This window comes from Hyposmocoma kahamanoa, unplaced genomic scaffold, assembly GCF_003589595.1.
Source record: "Hyposmocoma kahamanoa isolate Upper Pololo Valley unplaced genomic scaffold, ASM358959v1 92, whole genome shotgun sequence".
Taxonomy (NCBI): Eukaryota; Metazoa; Arthropoda; class Insecta; order Lepidoptera; family Cosmopterigidae; genus Hyposmocoma; species Hyposmocoma kahamanoa.
Genome location: NW_020654748.1, coordinates 5,088,245 through 5,113,395, shown reverse-complemented (window position 1 = coordinate 5,113,395; position 25,151 = coordinate 5,088,245). Strand labels below are relative to the sequence as shown.

The 25,151-nt window shown below is 36.5% G+C and overlaps 1 protein-coding gene across 4 annotated transcripts in view; it reads right to left on the bottom strand.

Moving 5' to 3' along the window:
* LOC113236813 overlaps positions 1–25,151 on the bottom strand; it is a 409,563-nt gene that overhangs the window by 81,422 nt on the left and 302,990 nt on the right. For all 4 annotated transcript variants that reach the window (XR_003310980.1, XM_026473010.1, XM_026473007.1 and 1 more), the window contains exons 5-6: positions 16,692–16,914; positions 5,425–5,589 (exon numbers count right to left, since the gene is read on the bottom strand). Coding sequence is in view for 3 of the 4 variants with exons in the window: in XM_026473010.1 (XP_026328795.1) it covers positions 5,425–5,589; positions 16,692–16,914 (388 nt within the window). In the remaining variant the exon portion in view is untranslated. The remainder of the gene's footprint in view (positions 1–5,424; positions 5,590–16,691; positions 16,915–25,151) is intronic.

Below are 25,151 nucleotides of genomic sequence, written 5' to 3'. Positions count from 1 at the left end.
TGAAAAATTTTCAACTCTCAAAGAACAATTCGACTCCCAATGGAGCTAAATTCCGTAAAATGTTTACTTTTACGCAAAATATTTAAATACAGTTGTAACAAAAACACAAATAGGCAAAACTTTTTAATTTTCTATCCAAATCTCTGTTTTCCTTCGTTTCCATTAAAAAAAAACCACGAATGGTTTTGTTTTGAGTTGTACGTGCGCTAGACGCTCACATCTTCATTTTTCGATGTTTTTTTTAATGTGGAAAAATATAATGGGACTTGAAGGGGAAGTATAAGGGTTCCTGTCTGTGCAGAACCTGTCTAGGTACCGCCTTAAATTCAAACTGAAATATATTCTTATATCATAGGTAAACATAACCTAACTTCCGGTTAAAAAACCGAACTCAAAAGTCATTCATGCCCTAGTTTGCCACTCTTAGTTTAAATTTAAATGGGCCCATGTCTGAGGTACCTTCTTTTCAACAAAAAAAGAATCATCAAAATTGGTTCACAAATGGCGGAGTTATCGCGTAACATACATACTAAAAACAATTCAGACGAATTGTGAACCTCCTCGTTTTTTGAAATCGGTTAAAAATTCATTAAAATACTCATTCATAAGGCAGATTACCCTGAAAAGAATGAAATGGAAACTCTAGGGGTACTCTTTGTAAATAAACATTTGTACATATTCTAACATTTACAATATTACAACCTGCAAGATCTAAACGGGTCACCAAGGAATTTTGTCATACAAGAACGCATAAGCTGTACCCCATCATTATCGAAAATCTATTAGCGAAAGCCACCCTATTTCATTAGAAGGAAGTCTGACTGTTTGAATTAGAATTAAACATTGCGAAACGCACCAGATTCTAAAATTACCTATTGTCACAATATCGAAAAAGCAACTTCCGTGCGTCACCGCAACTGGTTATTCTGAGAAGCACGTTTTTAGGCGTAGCTGAATTTGTAACTCGATGAAGTTAACTTGAAAAAAGGTAGCAAGAAAATAGGTGGTATTCTAAGATATGTTAAATTTCATCAAGTTTACGAAAACTAGATATCATTATTCGGAAGCGGTCAATAGTCTTCGGTTTCACGATAACGTGACCGCGGTTCGCGGCCAATCACAGCACGGCGTTCGCTTTCTTTCTTTTTTTTATATGGCTGCGCGAGTATCATTTGTGCTACGCCAGCGGCTACATAAAATATGACATTTATACTTAGACTATGGAAACCTTCTAAGCATTTATAAGTGTACTCGATTAGCACAGTTATGTCAACTACTTGTTGTGATTATTTTGATTTACCTGTTGTATTGTTGTTAATGATATGTAGTAAATTCTTGCATTCGTTATAATGTTAGGTAATTAAATATGTAATTATTGAATTATAAAATTACAAATAGTGCATATATTAAAAAACAGTGTATATATTAAAAAATTAAAGTATGAAAAGTAAGCTCATTGGTTTTTTTTATTGTACTCAGTAATAAGAACAATCGGCGACAATTATTACAAAAACGCTGCTTTTGAGAATAAAAAAATATTATAATATTTGAAAGCTAGATTCAGTATTGGCTATATTGGCTATGTGTGTGTGTGTGTGTGTGCTATACCGGTTATAATAATATAAGGGCCGCTTCCCATTGCTTGTGTCCGTTTGCCGTGGGAAGAGGGCCTTAATGCTCTGGCCGTACAGAGGCGTCCACCGCGCGTTTTAGTGTAGCAGGGTTCATATGAACTCGCACATAACAAAAATTCCCGCCCCCGGAACGCTCCCGCGGCCACCTCTGTGTGGCCTGAGCATAACAGTGCGTGGCGGCCTGTTCGGATTCGCCGCTGGTCGGTCACTTCAACCTCGCGGTGCGGCGTGAGAGCGCGAGCGGTCTAACTGTCTATACCAGTAGTTCCCAAACTTATTTTTCTCGTGGACCACTTTCAAAATTTTACTGGTGTCGGTGGACCCCCTGCTGCTACATTTCTACCACATTCTTAAAGACGCCAAAAAATAAAAATTGTGTCGTTTTTGAGTTCTGTCCCTATATTCCGATAGGTGAAATAAAAACGAAAAATGGTACATTTTATAACATTTTATTTATTAAAAGAATAGAATTACAAGAAAAAAATAATAAGGTAATATAGGTTCAGGTTATAATTTTAATTAATGGGAAGGATGTATTTGACGAAGTGTCAGCAAACGATCAATGTTTGGCTTTATTTTTGTGAGCAATAATCGCAAATCCCCCCGCTCTGTGATGTTTAATTTGCTCCTTTTTTTTGTTAAGAGGTTTGTAACGGCACTAAAACTCCTTTCGACAAGGTATGACGAGGGAAAAGCTATTAAAAATTTCTTTGCGATTTCCCACAGTCCAGGATATTTTTCGGGTATTTCTGCTTACAGCCAAAATGTTTGGTAGCCTTTTCTAAATTTCACCTTCAGCTCCTCATTGGTGCTTATCTCGAGCAGCTCCTCTTGTAATACAACATTGGCCACTTCCGTTTCATCAAATTCAAATGGATTTATGATCCATGGTGGTATGTCCATCGTCAGCATATCTTCAAACCTGGTTTTAAAGTCATCATGCAGGGCACTTAAATGTTGACTGTAGGTATGGATATCCTCATCAATACATTCTACCTGCGACAAGTTTGGAAATTGAGAGAATTCGCGCCGACTAATGTTTTGCTTCATAAATTTCAATTTCCCAAGAAAAGCCGAAATTATCCCCTTTGTTTTTATTAAATTCAGGCTGTCCCCTTGTAACTACAAGTTGATATCATTAAATTTTTTAAACAAATCTGTCAAATACGCAATGTCTGCTTTGAATTTGATCAAGTTTTCTTTTAAATCTGGATCTCTACTTTCTAGGAACTCTAATACGGAATCGAAAACAGAGTAAAATCTCGTTAAGCATGCGCCTTTCGACAACCAGCGTACTTCAGTATGTAAGAGCAGTCGTTGGAAGTCTTCATCATTTTCATCGCACAATTGAGCAAATAAACGCGTATTCAATGCATTGCTTCTGATTTTGTTGACAGCTTTTATTACAAAATGAAGAGATCGGTTCAACCTGTCACTTAAATGTTTTGCCACAAGATGTTGTCGGTGGATTACGCAATGAATAGCTGTAAGTCCTGGTATAATTCTTTTGAGATGAGTTATAAACCCACGATATCGCCCGACCATTGCAGGAGCTCCGTCTGTTGCCACTGAAATAATGTTTGTAAATGGAATCGATTTTTCCGTAAAAAAATTACTCAGAACATTAAATATTGATTCGCCTTTAGTGTCAGTCTCTAAAGTTCTGGCAAATAGCAATTCTTCGTGAATTTCTTCCTCCATAATAAATCGGACATATGCCAATAATAATGCTTCATTACCGGGTAACGTTGACTCGTCCAGTTGTATAGAAAAATGAGTTTTTTGCAGATCGCACAAAAAACTTTCGATATCAGAGCTCATTTCATCAATGCGTCTTTGAACAGTATTGTTACTTAATGGAATTCGTTTTAGTACGTCAAATGGAGATTTGTGCAAAACAGTTTTTAAAACCTCTTCAACAGCGGGTAAAATTAATTGTTCTCCGATAGTGTGCGGTTTTCCAGATTTTGCTATAAGTAATGAGATATTGTAAGATGCCCGCAAGCCGTCATCGTTACTTTGAGATGTTGAAGCGAACATACTGTGCATGGTGGGTCTCTTTTCATATTTTTCCTTCAATGTTTGAAAATATTTTAAATCTTTACCTATTTTGTCAGTATGACACCTTTTTAGATGATCTTCGAGCTTTGATGGTTTCATAGAGTCATTGCTCAAAACTTTGTTGCATAATAGGCACATGGGCAATTGTTTGTCTGCCTCTGATGGAACAAAACCATATTTCAAATAATCGACACTATATTGTCGACATTTTTTCTTTGTTGTAGCCATGTTTCGTGTCAGTTACCTTACCTGTAAAAAAGAATGTTTTAGTAACCAAGTTTTTTTCTGAATATAGGTATCACACCGCAGTCTTTGTCAGCACGCAGAAATAGAATTACGGCTTGTTAAGGGGCCAACTAATAACCGCTAAGACAAATACGGACTTTTCACAAAACGGTATCAATTTTAAAGTACCTAAATTACCACTAATTTTTAATAGTACAAATAAAAATGGGTGTACTCAGTATCGAATACTGATCATATTTGTGTGGGAAAAAATAAAAGTCGAAATCCCAAAATTGTCCATAAAAACGATAACTAACATTTCATCAAATCAATGATGTATTTGCGTATTTTTTGTCTGCGCCTTCATTGTTAAAACGTGACTTTTTTATACTGTTTTATAAAATTAGTAGTTATTTGCAAGAAAAATTGAAAAATTAATTGCTATTGCTTATTCGGCCTTTTTAGAGAGGCAGTGCTTCTCTCGCGAAAAAACAATTGAATAAAACGTGCTGTGTTTGTCTTCAAATCGAAAGAGGACAATTAAAATATCTGTAAGTTCCTAAGTTACCTATCTATACAAGCAGTTGTGATCAACCGACTAGTACACGTAAACAAAATACATAAGTACTATAACAAAAAAAAAGGTATTTACTTACTTTTCTCCGGCACTAACAAACACTGATATAAATTATCTCAAACCTTTTTTTCGAAATTCCGGAAACAAATGAATGAGTTTGCCTTTGGCATCAAGTATTTATAGTGGTGATCAAGTTCATGTCTGAACAAGCATTAAGCATTGTCGGGCGGATAGCGCTTTGCAAGTCTGTACATGTACGTACACGAAATTGTACGTAATATCGAATACGCAAGTTTGGACAAGTAAAAGTCGCTTGCCTTATTAAAATATTATCTGCTTAGTTATGTACTTAAAACAATGTAGGTAGGCCCTTATAAAACTATGCTTACATTTTTGCTCTTTACTATCAAAAGCAGATAATTTTTCGTGGACCCCCATTAACATCTTATGGACCCCCATTTTTTGTTCACGCCTACGTAGACCCCCAGCAAGTCTCCCGTGGACCCCTGGGGGTCCACCTGGACCACTTTGGGAATCACTGGTCTATACAAACTCGAATACGCGCTGCCACGTGGATTGGCCCGAGGCCGTCCTGACTCGTTCGTTTTGCGACCTCGCCCGTACAAATCGGCGCGTTTGACATCCAGGTCGTGGGAAGTCACCTTAAAGCTTAATTTATATTGTCGCAGAACCTATTGGAAACGAATTTTTTAACTATGGCATAACTCTGACTCTATGTCAACTGTGTAATATACAAACTTCTTAGATACGAGACAAAAAACAGGCGGCGCGTCTGTTTGAGGAGTCTCGAGCAATCTCGGAAATGCCCATGGCTGCCGTATCGTATCTAGTTTGTACATTACGCAATTGGCATAGATTTCATTATGCCCATTCCATCTATCATTCATTTTTAGATCAATCACTCACCTGTAATATAGTAGGCAGTGTGTGTTTATGATATTGATCAAGCATGGCGTTGGTGGCCGTCAGCTGCTGCACATAGTTGTTATGCGAGTCATAGTAAGTAGCCAACGCAGCCGGGTTCGGGGCGATGCAGTAGTTGAGGAACGCTTGACGGTATTCTTGACGGCTCTGGAATAAAAGGAACATGGCATAAATAGTGTTCTCGTTTTTGCCATACAGTGTAAGCCATTGGGGTGCACGTAAGCAACATCCCCTTACGACGTACCATTATTTTCCTGTACTGGCAAATCCTTTCACGATGACAAGCATTGTAACGTGGCATACGTTACAATGCTTGTCGATATATCGATACGGTAAGAAGAAGAAGCCTAAGGGATTCTAAGGCACCTAAGGTCAGCAAGATTTTTGAAAAGATTCCACAGAGGTCTTTAAAAGAAATTAAATTGGCGACGTCACTCAGTATTGATAACTAAATTACTTAAGCCCTTAAGGACCGATTTCTAAATTCCAGATTGAGGAAAGTACACACAAAAGTATCCGGAACAGATAAGTGTGTGAAAAGCCAGATGCGAATGGAGAACACGGAAAAGTTTTGTCAGGATTGTAGCAACCCGCAAGTTTAAAGGCACTGCCTATTCAATTGGAAGATCGGCGTGATGGGTTGTATATGAATCCAACTCAGATTTTTCTCAATTATTGTCATCTAAATTTATTGTTTTATTTTGATTTACAAAACAAAGTTCTTGTTGAAAAACCTTTTATATAATGAGAATGGTAGTGAATATACATAAATGTAAATGATATAGGTATATATATACACTGATAATTATGTACATTACATTATGAATATGATTAAACATCTATATTTTTTAATAATAAAAAAGTGCATTTGACCTCCATGTAACCTGATGGAACGTGACAGTGAGGTCGACGATGGAGCATACACCTAAAAAAATACCTATTACACACTTATGGTCTATCTATCTATCTCTCTATCTATCTGTCTAACTATCTGGTCTCCAAAAAAATGTGGAAGTCTAACGTTCTTGCGAATCCTTGGAATATTTACAACTCAGTGATGGAACTCCAGCCTACTTCTGTCCCCTGATGATGGAAAGTGAAAACCGACATTAAGCCGTGCAATTCCATCGCATACTTTTCGGGATATATTCTGTACAATATCGAAAAGCAGGCAACTTTACAACGTAAACTTAATATACTAAGATCCATATTTATATATTATAATCTAAACATATTATGTTATTATTAATTTTGCGACAAGAAGTGTTCTTTGAGTTTGTGTTTATATGATCCTATTAGCCATTTTATTTGTTTCCCGTGCAATTAAAATGTTTGTAATCTGTTTATTTCTACACAAATATACCAGTAGGGTTAGCACGATAAGGTGCGACTTGCGCGAGAGCGCGAGATCTCTATGCGAGAATCTGTATCTCACGCTTTATGTCGCTGTACGGTGTTACATACATTTACAAATGATAGTATAATAATTGTTAAGAATGTTTATCAGTTCTGATTACATCTAATAATGATACATTTGATAGGTCTGAAATGAGTACACTGCGCGATGGCTGATTGTGTACTAAACATAAAATATAACTAAATGTCGCATGAATGCGTAAAATGCTACATAAACACAATATTGCACCGTACAGTCCATAGATATAGTATATCTATGGTACAGTCGCTCTCGCGCTAGTTGCGCCTTATCGTGCTAGCCCTACTGTTAAGGCCCATTTAGATGGAGAGAGTTTCTTGTCTCGAAGATACGATTATCGAAAGAATATAAAAAACTTTCCACATCTAAACATTTGCGATTATCGACCGTCCACGTGAGCGATAATCGCCTCGCCTTTCAATATTGAACGTCTCCGTGTACACAGAACTCGAAAGCAAAAATCGTATTTCGAGTTTCTGTGCCAGCCGTTTCTACCACGAGTGCAGTGCGCGAGGGTGTTTGATTGTCACTGCTTTTCTAAGACAAGAATTAATGAAACGAGAACGAAAAAAAAATTTGGATTAAGAAATGTTATAAAATTTGAAAAAAATAAAAAATGTATAGGTATTTCTCTACAATGCAATGAACTTAATATTATAAGCAGTTCCAAATTTGAATGATTCTTGCGTCATTTCGATATGTCCATAGTCAATACCGCAGTAATCACTGAACTCGAATGGCGATTCTCGCACTCAAAACGATTCGAACCGATTTGTACGATAATCGTATGAACTTGAAGAAATGTCATACGAGATCGTGTTTAGACAAGTCGAAAACTCGTAAGCAAGAATCTCCTTACTACATATTTCACTGTGTAAACAGTCGAGGAGGCGATTAAGTTGCTTGCGAATCTCGTATGACATAATCGTAGGCGAGAGATTTTAGTTCTTACCTGAATGTAAACATTATTATGCGATAATCTTATGGCGATTATTGCTTACGATAATCGCCTACGAGTTTTCGTCACGAAGCGTGCGAGAAACTCTCTCCATCTAAATGGGCCTTTAGGTAAACAATATGGTGCTCATGTACAATACAAAAATGTTTTATAAATTATGATAGTCAATTCATTTATCATAAAAGCAATAAGGTATATTTATGCCGTGAAAGCAATTTGTTAATTAAGCGAAAATATTATTAATTCATGGACTTGTTAGAGCCGCAAATAATATACGTTGCTTAATTCGCTTTTAGTGTTTAGAAAACGTTGTTATAAGAAGTATTAAATGTATATTGTTGGATATCAAACATGAAATTTTCGAAATAATTTTCGTTTTGTTTCGTTATTTATCTTTAAAGTAAATAAAATTTATATCGAACATTCATATTCGGACCATTTGTCGGTAGAAGGCAAATTTATCAAGTCAAGATATTAAGGGTTATGCACAATGTTTTGTTTTGAGCGAAAATAAATAAATTAAAGGTAGACGGTAGACGGGACAACTGCATCGCGACTGAATTGCTGCAGACGCGTTGCTAAACGTAACCGTGTGTAACCGCTGTAATATGTAGACTAACTATAAATATCTGTTGTCATTGTCTATTGTCATAATGTGTCCTATAAATAAACTAAGACCGAGAAAAGGATGCTTAGATGATTCGGACATATAGAAAGAATGAATGAAAGAAGATTTACCAAACAAATTGCAAGGCGAGAGCGAGACGACAAGTTGGTAAAGTCCGACAATTACCACGACCAAATTGAGGACTTCCTAAAGAAAGGCCAGGAGTACCCTTTCCGATGAGCATGTTTAAAAGCACCGACGTGTGTTATTAAGGCAATAAATGTGTTTTTTTTATAATACCAAGTGACGGGACGAACAAGTCGTGCGCCTGATGTTAAGCGACACGCCTATCCATAACAGTTGCAGTGCCACTCAGAGCTTTAAATCGCAAAGATCTTAAGGGCACTTCAACTGCGACCGTCACCCGGAGACATAAGTTCACAAGTCACATGTGCCTGTAATTTCAGTAGCATCCTCACCCTTCTAAACCGGAACGCAGTAATGCCCATATTACTGCTATTGTAGCAAAAATAGGTAAGGCGGCAATAGTTTCCGAGACGAACTCTTTCACAAGGAGCTTTTCTGCTACTAAAAAATGTTAGGATCGTAACAAATGGAAGGCTGTTGTTTCTGCCTACCCTGACGGGGTAAAGGCGTGAACTATGTGCTTAAAGGTAGCACATACTTCACGCCTTGATTAAACACTCTATATCAAGCCAACTCCGAGACGTGGCAGTTTTATTTACACGTCCATTTCTATATTTTTTTTAGTTTATTATTTTGTAAATTTATTTACACGGTATTACAGTTAAGAACTAAAACATCGTAAAAACGACACTAATTACGAAAACAATGACAATCATATGACAATACGATAAAAAATATATATACGATTTACAATAATATACTCGATTCTCTAGCATCCATCATATCACAGAATCTCAAGCATTTAGAACGCAAATGCCACCAATCGCCACACAAGCAGATTACACTTCGGTGGCGATGCCAAGAGTTCGTTGGGCATTATGAGGCCACGGAGCGGCAGTGATGTTCCTATGCGATACTGTACGCGCCGAAAGCACTGCGAATGGTTCACGACGTCGCACTCTGAGAATTATTTTAGGGACGTCTGGGACAAATAACCTTACAAGTTGCCTCAGAAGTGCAGGACAATCCAACTCATTCAACTCGCCGCGTAAGACCTGACAAACAGAGACGACCAAGTTGTTGTTTCGCTTCACCTCAAGAAAATTATATGAAGTTTCAAGTAAACACTTTATTCCTGCCTTTAGATTTTTCTGTATTTCAGTTGATTTCTTTTAAACAAGTATGTTTGTAGCATAGCTCCAATTAACGGTTCAAACTCATATATAATTCTAGCAACTTTGTATAGCATGTTATAAAATATTTAAATACAGCTGGATGAATCAGTAGACAGAGGCTTAAACTGGCTCTATTTTTGAAACTGGAGCGGGATCCATTCAGCTCGCAGAGACCGCATACCTGATTGCACAGAGCTATAAACTTATATACAGAACTCTACACGCGAATGGAAATCTTCTCTTAAAGATGAGATTTTACATGTCATCGCTGGAAAAACAAAATAAATTTATTATGAGAAATTCACCTGCTTTTAATTTCGTCTGAGTTTTGTTTTAGAATCCATTTAAGTCTTACTTCTTAGCATGTCTCTACTAATAAGTAAAATTTTGGCGTTCCAATAAATGTTTTCTTTACTTCGCCGACGTGGTATTATTTAATAATATTTATGCTAACTTATAAAATTAAGAACGATTGTAACCATGCAAGAAAAAAAAAACAACGGAAGTGCCAATCTCGATTATTATCGAAACCAATGTCGCCAAAACGCACACAAACAAAATGATAAACAATATGAAATCTTGATAATGATTGCCCATAGTTTCTAATTTAAAAAGATGTAACAAATTCTCTCTGGAAAAATCTGGATTGTTAATATAATTCAAACTTTACACAGTAGCTATATCGTTAAAAGTTCAATACCTATATTGCAAGTTACGATGTTTTGATTTTGTATTGAAATTTTATTCTTCATGCTGCCATCTTGCAGCCAGTAACTGGACTACAACGAACAATTAACATATGAATGAATAGATATAATCAGAAATCTGAAAATGTATTAAAATAAGACTTACCGATGATTTGAAATATTACTAAGGGCAATATTTTTGGTGCAGCTATCATTTTTGCACTCTAAAACAGCACATTAAGGCTTTTCTCTACGATTTTAGAGAATTTGCGCGAAAGAATGACACAACCATACCATACGAAGGCGGAATTGGCGGACTGAGCTCAAGTAGGTCTTTCGAGACCTATAATTGGCACGCGTCGGACACTAACTAACCACTTGTACTGTACTTATTGTTCTGTGATCGTAACCTGGCCCAAATTAGCAACTATTTCGGCGCTGAATGTCAATAAACCACTTAAAGAGCTGTAAAGAGCTCGAAACGATGGTTCAGTCTAAAACGACGGATTGTGAGGACGAATCTTCTCATATATGGAGCCTTATTACCCTACATTTCATTGTCTAGGATTTTAATAACTTAGCTTTTAAGTATCTTAGAAATATTGCGTAACTGATACGCAATCAAAAAATATTATTAAACAAGACTTAAGCAAGATTTTGATCTCGAGTCTGAATTTACGATAGTCTTATTAATATAGATGTTGAGTGTTACAAATAACATGTCAGGAATAAGGGTTTTCGAAATTGAAAAGGCAAAAAATTATATAACAAAATTAAATTGACAAAAACAGCTATTGTGAACTGGAACAGTTGGAAGAGAAATATTATACCAAAATATTTACTATAACTTGATAAATGTCAGAATATACATTAGCATAATAATACAATAAAACAACCGGATATTTTTAGAGAAAATCCTAAAACGTTTTTAAAAAAATACGAAATTTTTGTTATATTTAAGAGGTCTGGATTTTATTAAAAGAACATTGGAAATAGTCGATGTGGGTTGTTTTAATATAATTTTAACGATAATATATAGTTATTAATATATAATGTATAGTTGTATTGTATATTTACGATCTGTGTTTTCGATTGAAAACCAAAAACATAGCGTTTTGTTAAATACTTATGTGAAAATTTTAAAAATGTTCCTGGAATGTAACGGCAACCGTTGGTGGAAGAATAAGTAAGAGTAAAATGATATGCGAGAGTTTTATGATTTTTTTAATTAAAAAATTTGTACACATTTCACCTCCATTTCACCTAAAGGAAAGTGACGATGAGGTCGATAATGGAGCATTTACACCTAAAAAATACCTATTCACTCTCGCCTTGAAAAGTCCCAAGTTAAACCGTTCAAGTCTGCAGGCAGGGAATTCCACTCCATTGCCGTTCGCCATATAAATATAGAAGCAAGGTATATGGCTGGGATATTAACATTTAATTGCACAAAAGTTCGTTAATTTTACTGCTTTATTAAGTAACACGCAGACTTGGCGTGAGCACAAAGACATGTCAGACAAAAATGTATTTTCCTTAGGCTGTTTGTCAGACAAAAATATATTTTCCTTAGGCTGTTAATTGACGAGCAAAAGTGACGTAACTACACACGTGAATGGTGGTATATTCTTTATCATGAGTTGTATCTACTCAAATTAAGTTAGCTGCAGTTTCAGTAATTTTTGAAACAAGACAGAATTGTAGTAACTTGAAGACCATTTCTGCTACTCGTTGAAATCAAAAGGCTTTCTGGCTAAGGTTTTAACTAGAGCTTTCAATCTCGCTATATTTTCACGTCTCAGGAAGAAATATCGAGATTCGGTGCAGTCTCGAAAATCTTGGGAAAAACGAGACTTTCCAGACTATTTCAAAAGTACCTATAGATTCCGATATATCTAGTTTCCATATATTTAGACAGTCAAAACATTGAAAGTTCTTTAGTAACTCAGATTATGTAATGAGAAATGATTTATTAAAGTATTTTTTCTTTTTCACTTTACACAAATTTTTACTTTTCTGTACGTAAGAAACAAAGGGCGTTTAATACAGTTTCAAATAGGATACACCTAATTTTGTTACTACCGTTCTTTATTCGCCACAGATAGCTCCACTCTTCATTATTGCCATGTCCGTATTACCAGAATAAAAAATATTGTTGATTTAGAACGTTTTTAATGCTTTTTAAGTGTCACAAATCTCGATAATCTCGAGACTGAAAACATCGGTCTCGAATCTAAAAGGCCAGAAAAATTGTGGAGACTTCCAAATTTTCGAGACGGGATGAAAGCTCTAGTTTTAACTTTTACGGTATCTAAACAAGGTAAAACCCGGATACACGCTCATACATACATCCAACCGTGGTACATTCTGACTTGATGCGAGAATGCATTATGTAAGATGTCTGCAGTAGAATTCTGCTCTTGAATTATTTAAACGCTTCGGCATTACCTACTTTGTCCGGGACGGTAGATGGATGGTATTTTTAAATAATGACTTTTTACGTGTAGGAAATTAGATACTAAGTAGGTTAAGGTTTTGACATTTGTAAGCTAAATTGTATCTATAATTTTATTTTATTTTATTTTAATTGTATCGCAATTCTTTATCAATAATTTGTAATGTTGCCTAAGCTTGTGGGTGTTTTGGATACGCTTTGTGAGCCCACTCGCAATATTGATTAAATAAATAAATAAATAAATAAATGGTTGACGAAAATGTATGACTAGCACCAACACTGTTTTTGATTGTTATACCTATACAGTATTATAATACATAGAAAGTATAACTTCCTTCACATCATTTGGATTGGGGATGTTGTATTAGCTTAAAATTTAACGTTTCACTCTTAAGAATTTCTAGCACATCTTTTCGTGTGCATTAATAGAATATGCTATCAATTTTAACATCATTGCTTCGAGATATTCGGTACAAGACTGAATTCGGTAGCAGTTTGGCTTTGACTTGCAAACTCAAACGCTAATATTTTATTCAGAATAGAATTTAGGATTTTGTACGTTCACACAGCATGAATACAAATTTATGTTCGTTTTTACTTCACGTTTAACGTGACAGCTACTAATTGTGTTTAGGGAATGTGTATTTTTCAAGGGCTCGACGGTCAATTTTTACAAAAAGTTACAGTTTTAAATATCTGTGGTAGTGTCAACACACCATTCATCAATGGTGTGAACATTCAACTTTGTATCTTACGTATGTCATGACGCTGACAAATTTCTCCCAATAGATCCATTGATTTTATAGATTCGATTTGGTAGGAAAAAATGGGCACTGGTCTACAAGCTATTGTAGACTAGGATATTATTAAATTTAAATTTAATATTCGCCATAAAAATATTTAATAATAGTGCACGCACCATTTTTATTCTTAATAACAAGAAGTTACAAATTCTTCTCTTTAGCTAGTCGAAAACTTTGTGTGAAATTTAATTTCGAAGCCCGATATTGAGTTACAAATTAATTGAGTTGTGATTTAGACTGTTGGACAAAGTTTATTTTATTCATTCAATAATTAAATGTTAGAACTTTATTATGAAACATTATTTATGAAAATGTTGCGGGGTTAACTCCCTTCAAGTTTTCAAACCTGTGGAAGGTACTGATTAGAGTTAAGTGTTGTAAAGGTCAGGGAAATGTGACTATTAGAAAGGCCAATAAAAGTAAGCATTAATACTCTCGTCAACAAGATGAGGACAAAACGATGGTTTTCTGGAATAGCGACCTGTCTCAAAAAGTAAGGCTCAACTCACACTGGCACAGAGTGCGAAGCGTCGCGTCTCGTGCTGCTTTTCAACTACAATGTATGGCGACGCGTGACGACACGCGGCGACGCTCGCGTTAGCACGCTCGGATCACAGTGCTGGTCCAGTTCAGAGACTTTTGAACATTCGTGAATGGCGCTCGTGTTCGACAGTATACAATGGTTGATATCGACCTTATTATAATTGCTCTTATATCTATAGTTGAAGAGGAAGAAACTGAAATTATATCAGAAGCTGAAGGGAGAAAAAGAAAACGGAAATTTTGCATTCACGGGCTATGGAAGAAAAGACGTATACTTGGCGAATTCAAAACATTTTGTAGTAACGGTTTAAGCCGGGGCTCAAGATATTTTTATGATTATTATGTTATATACATATATGTAGATATCCATATTTTTGGATTAACTAAATTAATTTTTCGTCTTCATCAATTTTCGCGCACTCGTCTCGTCGTAGTTCGGCACTGTGCTATGTGTCTTGTGTGGACGGCGTCAGACGCATCACTGCGCGAGTAAAGGAAGTTGTCGACTTTACACAAGCGTCGATTTCATAGTTGAATAACGCAAATTTGCACCATAATAAAAGGAGAATAGAGATGAATATGCTATAGGCGAAAAACGTGACACATCGCTACGCTTCGACTCTGCGCCAGTGTGAGTTGAGTCTAATTCATGAAGAAGATGGTGTAAAAAAGCTGAAGCGTATCTGGCATGTGTAGGTAGTCGAAGAATCGTTTGTATAATGAAGTAATGTGATTAATTATCTTAACCAATGAAAATCTCGGTGTCTTACTGCTAATAAATTTTGTTCATTCTTAATACAGCTCACACCTTTAGAATGAAATGGACCTAAATAAAAAATAAATAAAAACTGAGCTTATACCGTAAAACAACTTAATTTTTTTGATAATATCAAGTGACAGGACGAACAAGTCGTGCACCTGATGGCAAGGTACACGCCTGTCCATAACAGTTGCAGTCCCACTAAGATGTTTAAATCGCAAAGACACGAGAAGCATTGCTACTGCTCCCGTCACCCTGAGACGTAAGTTGACAAGTCCCATGTGCCAGTAATTTCACTAGCACCCTTCAAAATCGGAACATAGTAATGCTGACATTACTGCTTGGCGGCAGAAGTAGGTAAGTATCCAGTACCCTGGATGAATTCATTTACAAGGAGCACTACTGCTACTATTATCATCATTCAATCATGAGGTTGTTAATCTGGAACTGACTCATTAAAGCTCCAATGGCACAGTCGCACTATAAGGGTCACTTTTATATTAAGTTTGGGATTCCACTCCCGCGTTGGTATGTAAACGTCGCATTTAGTATTGAATCTGGATCTGCAAAGACAACATGCCACCGCTCTTCGTGAAAAAGTGACGGATTAGCAATTGACCCGCTTTCGTTTCGAAAATGATTTATTGATGATTAAATTTTTACAAACGCGATAGTTGTCTGTCTTTTATAATTAAAACGGTTTAATCTTGATAAGGCCATAACATCTTGTTTTGTTGGTGAAAATGACTTAATTGTTGTTAGGTCAAATAAAAACAAAAAAGTTTAGTAGAAATGTAACCTTATAACGACCGGTTTTTGTAAATTATATTTGTAAATTGTTACACATTAAAACAATTAGAAACAATGTTTGAGGCTATAAAGTTGAATGTTACCATTATTTTTCAGGCCTGACCAGACCATTACTGCCTCTTAACTGCCTGCGTAGCCAAATGGTTACCATGCTGGTCTGTCACGCTGAAGTTGCGGGTTGGATTTCCGGGCCGGGAGAAATATTTCTATGGCCTACATTTATTTCTCTCGTGAGTTTGGGTTTAATTTGTGATTGTCTATGTGTGTGTCCACGGCATGATACAGGGTTGGCCTAGTGCGGGGCTATGAGCGTGTGCCTTATTAATTATACTTGGTTATTTATTATTTATTATCTTTAGTACTTCAAGAGTAATAAATTAAATAATGAGATAATGTCACTCATGGTCATTTAAAAAAATTAATTTAGGCCACTATTCTATGGCTGCCTTTCCATTAGAGTAGTGGCGCTTTGAAACGTTGTGACGTTTTCCACCAAAGCTGTGCGAGGTAGCTAGGTGGTGAGAGGATGTGCAGGGGCGCGGTTCGAAGAAGCGTTACGGACTCTTTTCAGCTATGCGAGGGCAGGGTACGGGTAACCACCCCACCATGGTGAGTGTCAGTTAGTGCATAGTTGCAGTAGCTCTAGTTTCCTGCACCGTTTTGCACACATTCCTCGCCCACATCTATCGCATTTTCCACCGGAGCTACGCTAAGTGAGGCTAGGAAAATGAAGTAATCCTATTGGTGGATTTTTTCCTCGCACATCGACTCTCTATGTCGCATACCTCTCGTGGAAAGGCAATCTAAAAGCGGCGAAATGTATATTATGTAAATTGTACATACAGAAGAAAGGATGAATGGTTTTCTTACCTTTAAAAGCTGATCATCAGCCTTTGCCAGTATAAGCTCGCATCCTTCTCGATGAGCGAAAACTTTTCGAGCCTGCACTTTCAAATGGAAGGTTCTGTCTATGAGTGGTGTAGCCACATTCCTCTCCAGAGCTGCTGACGCATTGCTGTAGCCGACTACATCAGCTTCAACCTCTTGGAGTAAAGTTTCCCATGTATGGAAGAGAGATGATGGGCAGGTTGCTCTGGAAAAGAAGATGATAGATTTAACGAAAAATGTAGTAATTGTAATATACATTATGATGATGCGAAAATAACAAACAGGTAAATTGAAATTTGTTGTAGCAACACGTGCCGTGATTGGAATAAATGGTCTTGGTAGGTAGTGGTGATTTTTAACATTATGCACATGAAAAATATCATATTTGTTATATTATAAAGAATTATTCTGCCTTCAGAGGAAAGAAATAAGGCACGAGCAACAAATTTTAAATTCGTCGACAAATGTGTGTAAATATTTTTTAGATTATTCTGATAAAAAGAATGGTCAAAATACATATTTGATATTAAGTAGTTTATTTATATTATAAATACATACCACATAGGAAATGAAACTATTTTTCCGGATTTAAATCGCGTATATTTATTTTTTCAAACAAACCTGGTCCACCGTGACCATGGGACCTGTAAAGCGCCCGAAACGTCGGTTTGTTTGAAAAAACAAATATACGCGATTTAAATCCGGAAAAATAGTTTCATTTCCTATGTGTAACTATCGCGAAAACCTAAGAACTCGATATATATACCACATGTTTTATACCGAAACTTACATTGTATTTTAATCAGCATATTTAGTAATCCCTTAATTTTTTCTTTTAAGTTAGTTGAAAAAAAAAAAAAAAAAAATATATATATATATATATAAAAACTGCATATAAAGGCCAGAACTAATTTAAAAGTGACTTTTAATACTTGACTCATAACTACAACTATAGGGCACAATTGTATTAAGGTGTACCTAATTGTGTTATTATAATTATTGTAGTAAATGTTATTAGCAGTAGAGCTCCTTGGGAAAGAGTTCGTCCAGGGTAGTACTGCCACCTTATCTATTTCTGCCGCCAAGCAGTAATGTCAGCACCAACCGGAACGCAGTAACAGTTTTGAAGGGTAAGGGTGATGGTCAAATTACAGGCACATGGAACTTATCAACTTATGTCTCAGGGTGACGGGCGCAGTGGCAGTGCTTCTCATGTCTTTGCGATTTAAAGATTTGAGTGGCACTGCAACTGTTATGGACAGGCGTGTAGCTTATCATCAGGCGCATGACTTGTTCGTCCTGTCACTTGATATTATAAAAAAATATTGTAATTGAACTACATAATAAGGGCACAGTTCCGTACATTACAAAGTAAAATTCTTTGTTATTAGTGTATGTATATACATATATTATAATTATAGTAAACAATCTGAATATTGAAGTCGGTTGTGCCCTTTGAGCTTGCTTTTAAAATGAACATTATTATTTGCATAATTATAAAGTATAAAAATTGTTCAGTACGGAGAGTTGAGAAATTGAGATTGCCATATGAATATTTCCTGTTTTACAAGTTTTGAAATAAAAGATTCCGGCAGACTTGTAATACGTATGTACCTAATTATTTCGTCATATGCAATTTATACATTAAAACATACATTGTCGGGATATACCACTCACCTAAGTGGTAGTAGTATGCACAAATTTTTCAATTGATTTTTAAAAGTTATTCTGTTTATTAAAACGACTATCGCGGTAAATATAAAATTATAGAAAAACTCAAATTGTTTTAAAACTAACTTTTAGTAAAATATCGATGGCTTTCTATAGAATATAATATAGAATTCTGTAGAATAGCGGCCTTTTTTATTTCAAAAACACCTACATTCGGTCGTCAGGTCATTAACCAATAGAGCATATGACCTTTGTGATGTACCCCACCTGCCACAGGAACAGGAGCACGTTAAGACAGTTTTGCGACAGAATGGATACGAAATATTATGCGCTGTTACCTTAGCTTTAAGCCATTGTCATCCTTGTAACATTATGGTAAATGCAATAAAGAATTGAATTGAATTGAAATAAAAACATGTAAACCAATATACAGAAGGAAAAAGCAAATTGACGTACAGAGACTACCAGTTTTTCTGCCCTAAGTACAAGGAGTGACAGATAAAATGGGCAGGTTGTTAAGGAAGTTTTCCATAAAAACTGTTTTCACCCCGTTAACCAAAAAAAGGAAACATGTTACGTTCACCAAAATACCACCTTCCTTTACAATAGTCTATAAAGTGACCTGTAGTTGTGGGAGCTCGTATATCGGTCAGACTAAACTGACAATTGTCGACTGTATGAAGTAACACATCCGAGCAGTAAAAAACAATGTTGCACAGAAGTCAGCTGTAGCACAACATCTCGCACAGACTGACACTGACCTGTGGATCGAGTTTCATAGCCCCCAGGTACTGTCGACAGAATGTCACTACATACCACGGTTGGTACGAGAAGTCATCGAAATCACGAAGTACAAAACATTTAACCGTGACGATGGTTTTAAACTGTCCAGTGCATGGAATCCGGTCCTTAGTGCGTGCAGTAATAAACACAAAAACACCTCGAGTTCAGTTTCGCGTGTGGATACAGTGAGAGTCGTATTCTAGAACTCTACTCAATGCTCAAGTCAGGACTTGAGTATGATTCAAAGCACTAGAAATCATACTCAAGTCCTTGCCATTAGAGTCGTATTTCCAGTGCTTGAAATCATACTCAAGTCTGCTCAAATCCTGACTTGAGCATTGAGTAGAGTTCTGGAATACGACCCTGAGTGTGGTTTGTGGGATAAAAATGTGTGACAATGGTAACGCCACAACAAATCGCGATGAAGGTAGTAGTCGTCGACAGCGCAAAAGGTAGATAGATATGTCTGCTCTTAAAGCTGTCATCTGCCGCTGTTCAGCCAAACTGTGACCATGGAGCGTGTAACCGTTCCGAAACATCGGGAAAATAAATAGAAGTCATACCGTGGTAAGATGCCTGAAATTAGTGATAATCGTTTAGTGAATAACCATGAAAGCCTCGAAATCTATATAACGTCTAATTCATTAGACAGATTGTTAAAGAAAAAGCTGAATCGTATCTGGCGCGATAAACAACGAATGTTCTTGCTCAAACAAAGCTCCTTGTGAAAGAGTTCGTCCCGGGAAGTACTGCCACCTTACCTATTTCTGCCGCCTAGCATTACTGTGTTCCGGTTTTGAAGGGTAAGGATGCTGGTGAAATTACGGGCACATGGGACTTGTCAACTTATGTTTCAAGGTGACAGACGCAGTGTCAATCAGATCTTTGCGATTTAAACCTCAGAGAGGCACTGACATGAGACATATGGACCGACGTGTAACTTACCATCGGGCACACGACCTGTTCATCCCGTCACTTGATTTTATAAAAAAAAGGTAAATGTTGGTCCATGGGTTTCGTCCCTGGAGCAATAGAGAACTGTAAAAGGCTCAGGTACGTTAACTTCAGCTAGGCCCTTTTGCGGTTTTAAACTCTGTATCCCTGGGGCCAAAGCTAAAACTTCTCGCTCAGAAGCTTTCAGTTTATCTCGTTAAAGCCCCCGGCGAACAGAATGCTGGCGGCTCCTACCGAAAGATAATAAAATTTAGCCCAAGTCATGGCAATCCTGGGCAAAATGCCTCATGCCACGATCCTTAGGTTCGTTCTTTTATATATATATATATATATTCTTTATTGCACAAAATACAACAAAAAAATTTATTACAGGAAAAATGAGCAAAAGTGGACATAACTCTATAATAGATCTCTCTCAGCCAATCCAAGGCAGTGAGAACAAAGGTCAAAAGCGGGCAACACTGTGCAAGAGAGAAGGAGGGAGAAAAATAATAAACTTAACAAATGAATAAAACAAAAAGAGTAATCTCAGTAAAGAGTTCAAAAAAACCGACCTCAAAAGTTCGTGGAATTACACCTATTTGCCAAGTTTTATTGAAATCGGTTACCGGAAAGTGCGCGAAACCGGATTCATCCCCTACTTTGCCACCCTTACATGTAGAATATTTTCTTTAAATTGAAATGGAACCTCTACTGACTTTTTTAAATTGTAAAGAGGGTACCTCTTTACAATAAAAAAAGAACCATCACAATCGGTTTACTAATGTCGGAGTTATCGCGTAACATATATACAAAAAAAAATACTGTCGAATTGAGAACCTCCTCCTTTTTTGAAGTCGGTTAAAATACCGACACTTTAAAAAAATATTTAATATATAATAACTAACGTGAATACACACATAAATACAGTATACTAATTCCTTTACTTAACGCCGCCGTGTAAACATACTTCCAAACTTGGATTAAAACAATCTTTTTATCTAAAAATGCCATTAGCCCTATGTGATTCCTTATCAAATAAGTACCTACACCCTAGCCAAGTGGTCTCTAATGTCACTACTGTGCCAATAAAACATAACGGCAAAACTTTTATCAATATCTGTTAAGTATATCTAACTTTTGACGTAGTGGGAGCTGACACTTGAGGGCCTGCGGTTAAGTGGGGAGATATCACAGAGATTGCCCAAAAACGAGGTCACAGGCTTTCATATCTCTTTATGTGCTTCATCCACCGAGCTGACGTCACTAGAAGACAGATTTGATTGATTTTTAATTCCGTATCACGCCATATAGCCAACACGTTTGGTGTTTATTATATTACGCCCTATATGCTAAGATATAGTTTCCCAAAGTGGTCCCTACCGCCCCTCTGTGGGCGCTGAAGAGTCCTAGGCGATCGGTAGAAGCCTCAGTAGCAATCTGGTTGATACTGTAAAACCTGAAATGTATATATATATATTTCCTTGTGATTTTTTGTGTTAATATAGAAAGTACGTGTTTTTAATTATTTTTTGTGGTGGTGGGCTTTGAATTTTTTTCTTGTCAAAGGGGGAAGCTTTCGTGCAAAAAGCCAAAGGCTCAACTCACACTCGCGCGTCGACACGCGTCGTGGAGATTTGTCATCTCTAGACTCAAAGCAGCTGGAATGATAAGCGATTTTTTTTTAAATATGCCAAGTAACGGGACGAAAATGTCGCGGGCCTGGTGGTAAGCGACACGCCTGTTCATTACAGTTGCAGTGTCACTCAGCTGTGAATCGCAAAGATCTGAGGTGCCACTGCCACTGCGTTCGTACACGTGACAAGTCGCATGTGCTTGTAATTTCACCTGCACCCCTTAAAACCGGAACGCAGTAATTGCTCACGTTACTGCTTGGCAGCAGAAATAGCTAAGGCGGCAGTACTTCCCCTGAGTGAACTCTTTCACAACGAGCTCTATTCCTACTAACTGCGATATTTGAGGAATAACTAGAAAATATTTTCAAATGTGAAAACAGAACGAACACACAGTAATTAATAGCTTTTAGTGACGTCACCCCTTAAAGGCATCATATAAGCTATGCACAAGAGACCGTTTAACTAAAAAGGGATAGAGCGTCTCCCTAATACTGACTTTAACCATAAATATTTCGAGATACTGAAACGCCATTCATTATCATGCAATAATTGAGTATAAGTCAAATTTCGCTTTCTGTTTTAGACACGTAGTTGCTTGTGGTTTTAATGTTTAGCACTGTATCCTGCAGAGTGTAAGCGAAAAGATAAAGAAACAGTTCGTTGCTATGTTTTGGGTTTCGGTATTATCGCTTCGTTCTCGTTGGATGTTGCGCTTTAGGTAGATTACAGACGATCGACAAACTGGCCGATTTTTGTTGATGAAAAATTCATACCGCACACCGTAACGTAGATAGCTCAATGTACTTCTCTCATATAGGAAGAAAGGTCAGTAGGTACATTATATGTATATATGTATACTATACACAAATTATATCATAAGATACTAGATAGACTATATGCGTTGTAAGAAGTAACTTTCGATTTAAGAAAATATCTGCTGAAGCCTGCAAGTTCATAATCCGAAAGCACTACCTACTGTAGGATAATTCTATAACTCTCACCGACAATTGGATCCGACTTAAGTAGCGTTACTGACATCGTCAATTGGCTCGAGATTGGCTAATCCAAGAAAATCCTTCTTTCAGTTAAAGGGCCAATAGGTAATTCCTCCTTTCAAAGGCCTTTGAAAATTGGGTACTCAGGCGAGTTGTTAGTTTGAAGTATTTATTTATTTATCTACGATATTCCGCGTAGAAACACATAAAAATATACTTGCGTCTAGATTTAAGGACAGGAAGAAAATATGTTTTTATTGTGAAGAATAATTAATTTTCCTTAACCGACAACGTCACGTATTGCGGCAGTGCCCTTTCAAATCATTGAATGCCATTTGCATATTTCAAGGAGCTAAGAGCGTATCATGGCTCAAGATCCAATTTAATAGAATACCAAAGCGCTTGCTTGATTCTGGTTTTAGAATTTTATACTTTTTAAAATATTATAATTCAAGTAGTCCACGATAGGCCAGCTGTGCACCTAAAAAATGTGGTTCTTGTCGAATGGAGTTTTGGAATTCAAACGTCTGGGCTATCAAACACAATTGATGCAGCAACAATTTTAAGTAATGAATTTAATCATGTTGTGATTTAATCAAATAAGAAGTCGACATAAGCAATCAACACGACGCTAATTCGAGTTTTATCGATTTTGCGTTTTTATTGCTAAATTCAGATCATATACTTTAAATTCAATTCAAAATTAAGAAAATGATTGAAAAGGTAATAATCATATGTTTTATAATCCATGATGAATAACTTGACACTTCGTTCGTCCGGCCGGATCGAAGGAATTTTTTCTGAGTGTTCGATCTTTGTATAATTTCACAAAAAATAATTGAATATCAATTCAATAAAAATTTAAAAAACTTCGTTCATGTGTTCCATAATCTTAGTAATATTGGCAATAATAATTTGAAGTGCTGCCACTTTACCTATTTCTTTTGCCAAGCAGTAATGTGATCATTACTGCGCTCCGTTTTTGAATTTTTGGGTGCTGGTGAAATTACAGGCACATGGGACTCGTTAGCTTATGTCTCAAGATGACGGGCACAGTGGGAGTGCCTCTCACATTTTTGCGATTTAAAGCTCTGAATATCCCTGCAACTGTTATGGACAGGCGTGTCACTTGCCACCAGGTGCGCGACTTGTTCATCCCGTCACTTGGTATCATTAAAAAATATATTTATTAATTATAACATAAGTACACTAACTTCGAAAGATTTGGTTCTTTGTAGTCTACGCATTATATTTGTATTGTCTAGTAGCTGTCTAACCTCTATGTTATGAAAACAAAGTCTACGTTCTACTTTTTAATGACTTTATCTATCCAAATGGCGATGTAGATTTAGCGTAGTGTGAATTATTGGTGTAGACTCATAAATTTCATTAGAGTCCTTTTGATAAGAGTCAGAATTATTTTAACTGTTTTTAAAAGAGATTTTTGTGCTCCATCTTTTGCTCTTTAAAATGGATATTTGACCATTTGTCACGCGGCTAACCGCGTTTTAGTTAGTGGACGGCAGATCTAATGGTTGCACTGTCGCTCCTTTAAAATCAGACGTAAATCTACTAGGTAAGTGTTTTCTGTACGTGCTTTACCCAACAAAGTGTTTTATTGAACACAATACGACGACCTCCGTGGTCGAGTGGTTGCACACAAGTTTTCATGGTGTCGCCGTCTGTGAGGTTCCGGATTCCGTCAGTGTAGAAAACTTTTCTATGTCGTCCCGAGTCTAGGTGTTTGTGGTACTGTCGTTGTTTCCGATTTCCACAACACAAGCGCTTTAGTTACTTTGGGATCAAAGCAACGTATGTGATATCGTCTAATTTTATTTTCAATAAAATTTTATATGTCCATTTCGTATCGCACAGGCTTGAGAAATGAAAATAATAGGATTTTTTTTCCAGTTTATTCAATGTCACGATGTTTGACCACCGTAACATTAATTTATTTTTGTAAAATTACTCCACTAGTTTGTAATAATTAAAATCGAAGAAAAGCTTTCATGGATTTCACAGATGGCGCTACGCCAAAAAAGTCGTTAAAACAAAGATCTGCTAGAAGAAAGATCTGAAGAAAGAAGAATAAGATATAAAAATTCGTAAGGTCCGCTAGTTTGTTCCTTGGCTTAGTTGACATAGCGTCTGTTTTTTTGTTGCGGTTTGCTGGAAGACGTTGGTTCGAATCCAGCCATTTCAATCCCGTTCATTATCTCAATCCCTTCCAGCCACAAGAACCAAAACTTTCTACACAAGTATTAAACTAAGTTGTTAAAGATTATCAACACTATATAATAGGTACTTATGGTAGAGGTACAGAAGGACGGATTAAACAATGCACCGAACTCAGAGAACTAATTGGCAATTACTTCCACGTTGCGGTAAACCACCAAAGCCTTGGTACGTCTAGTTGCCTGCCT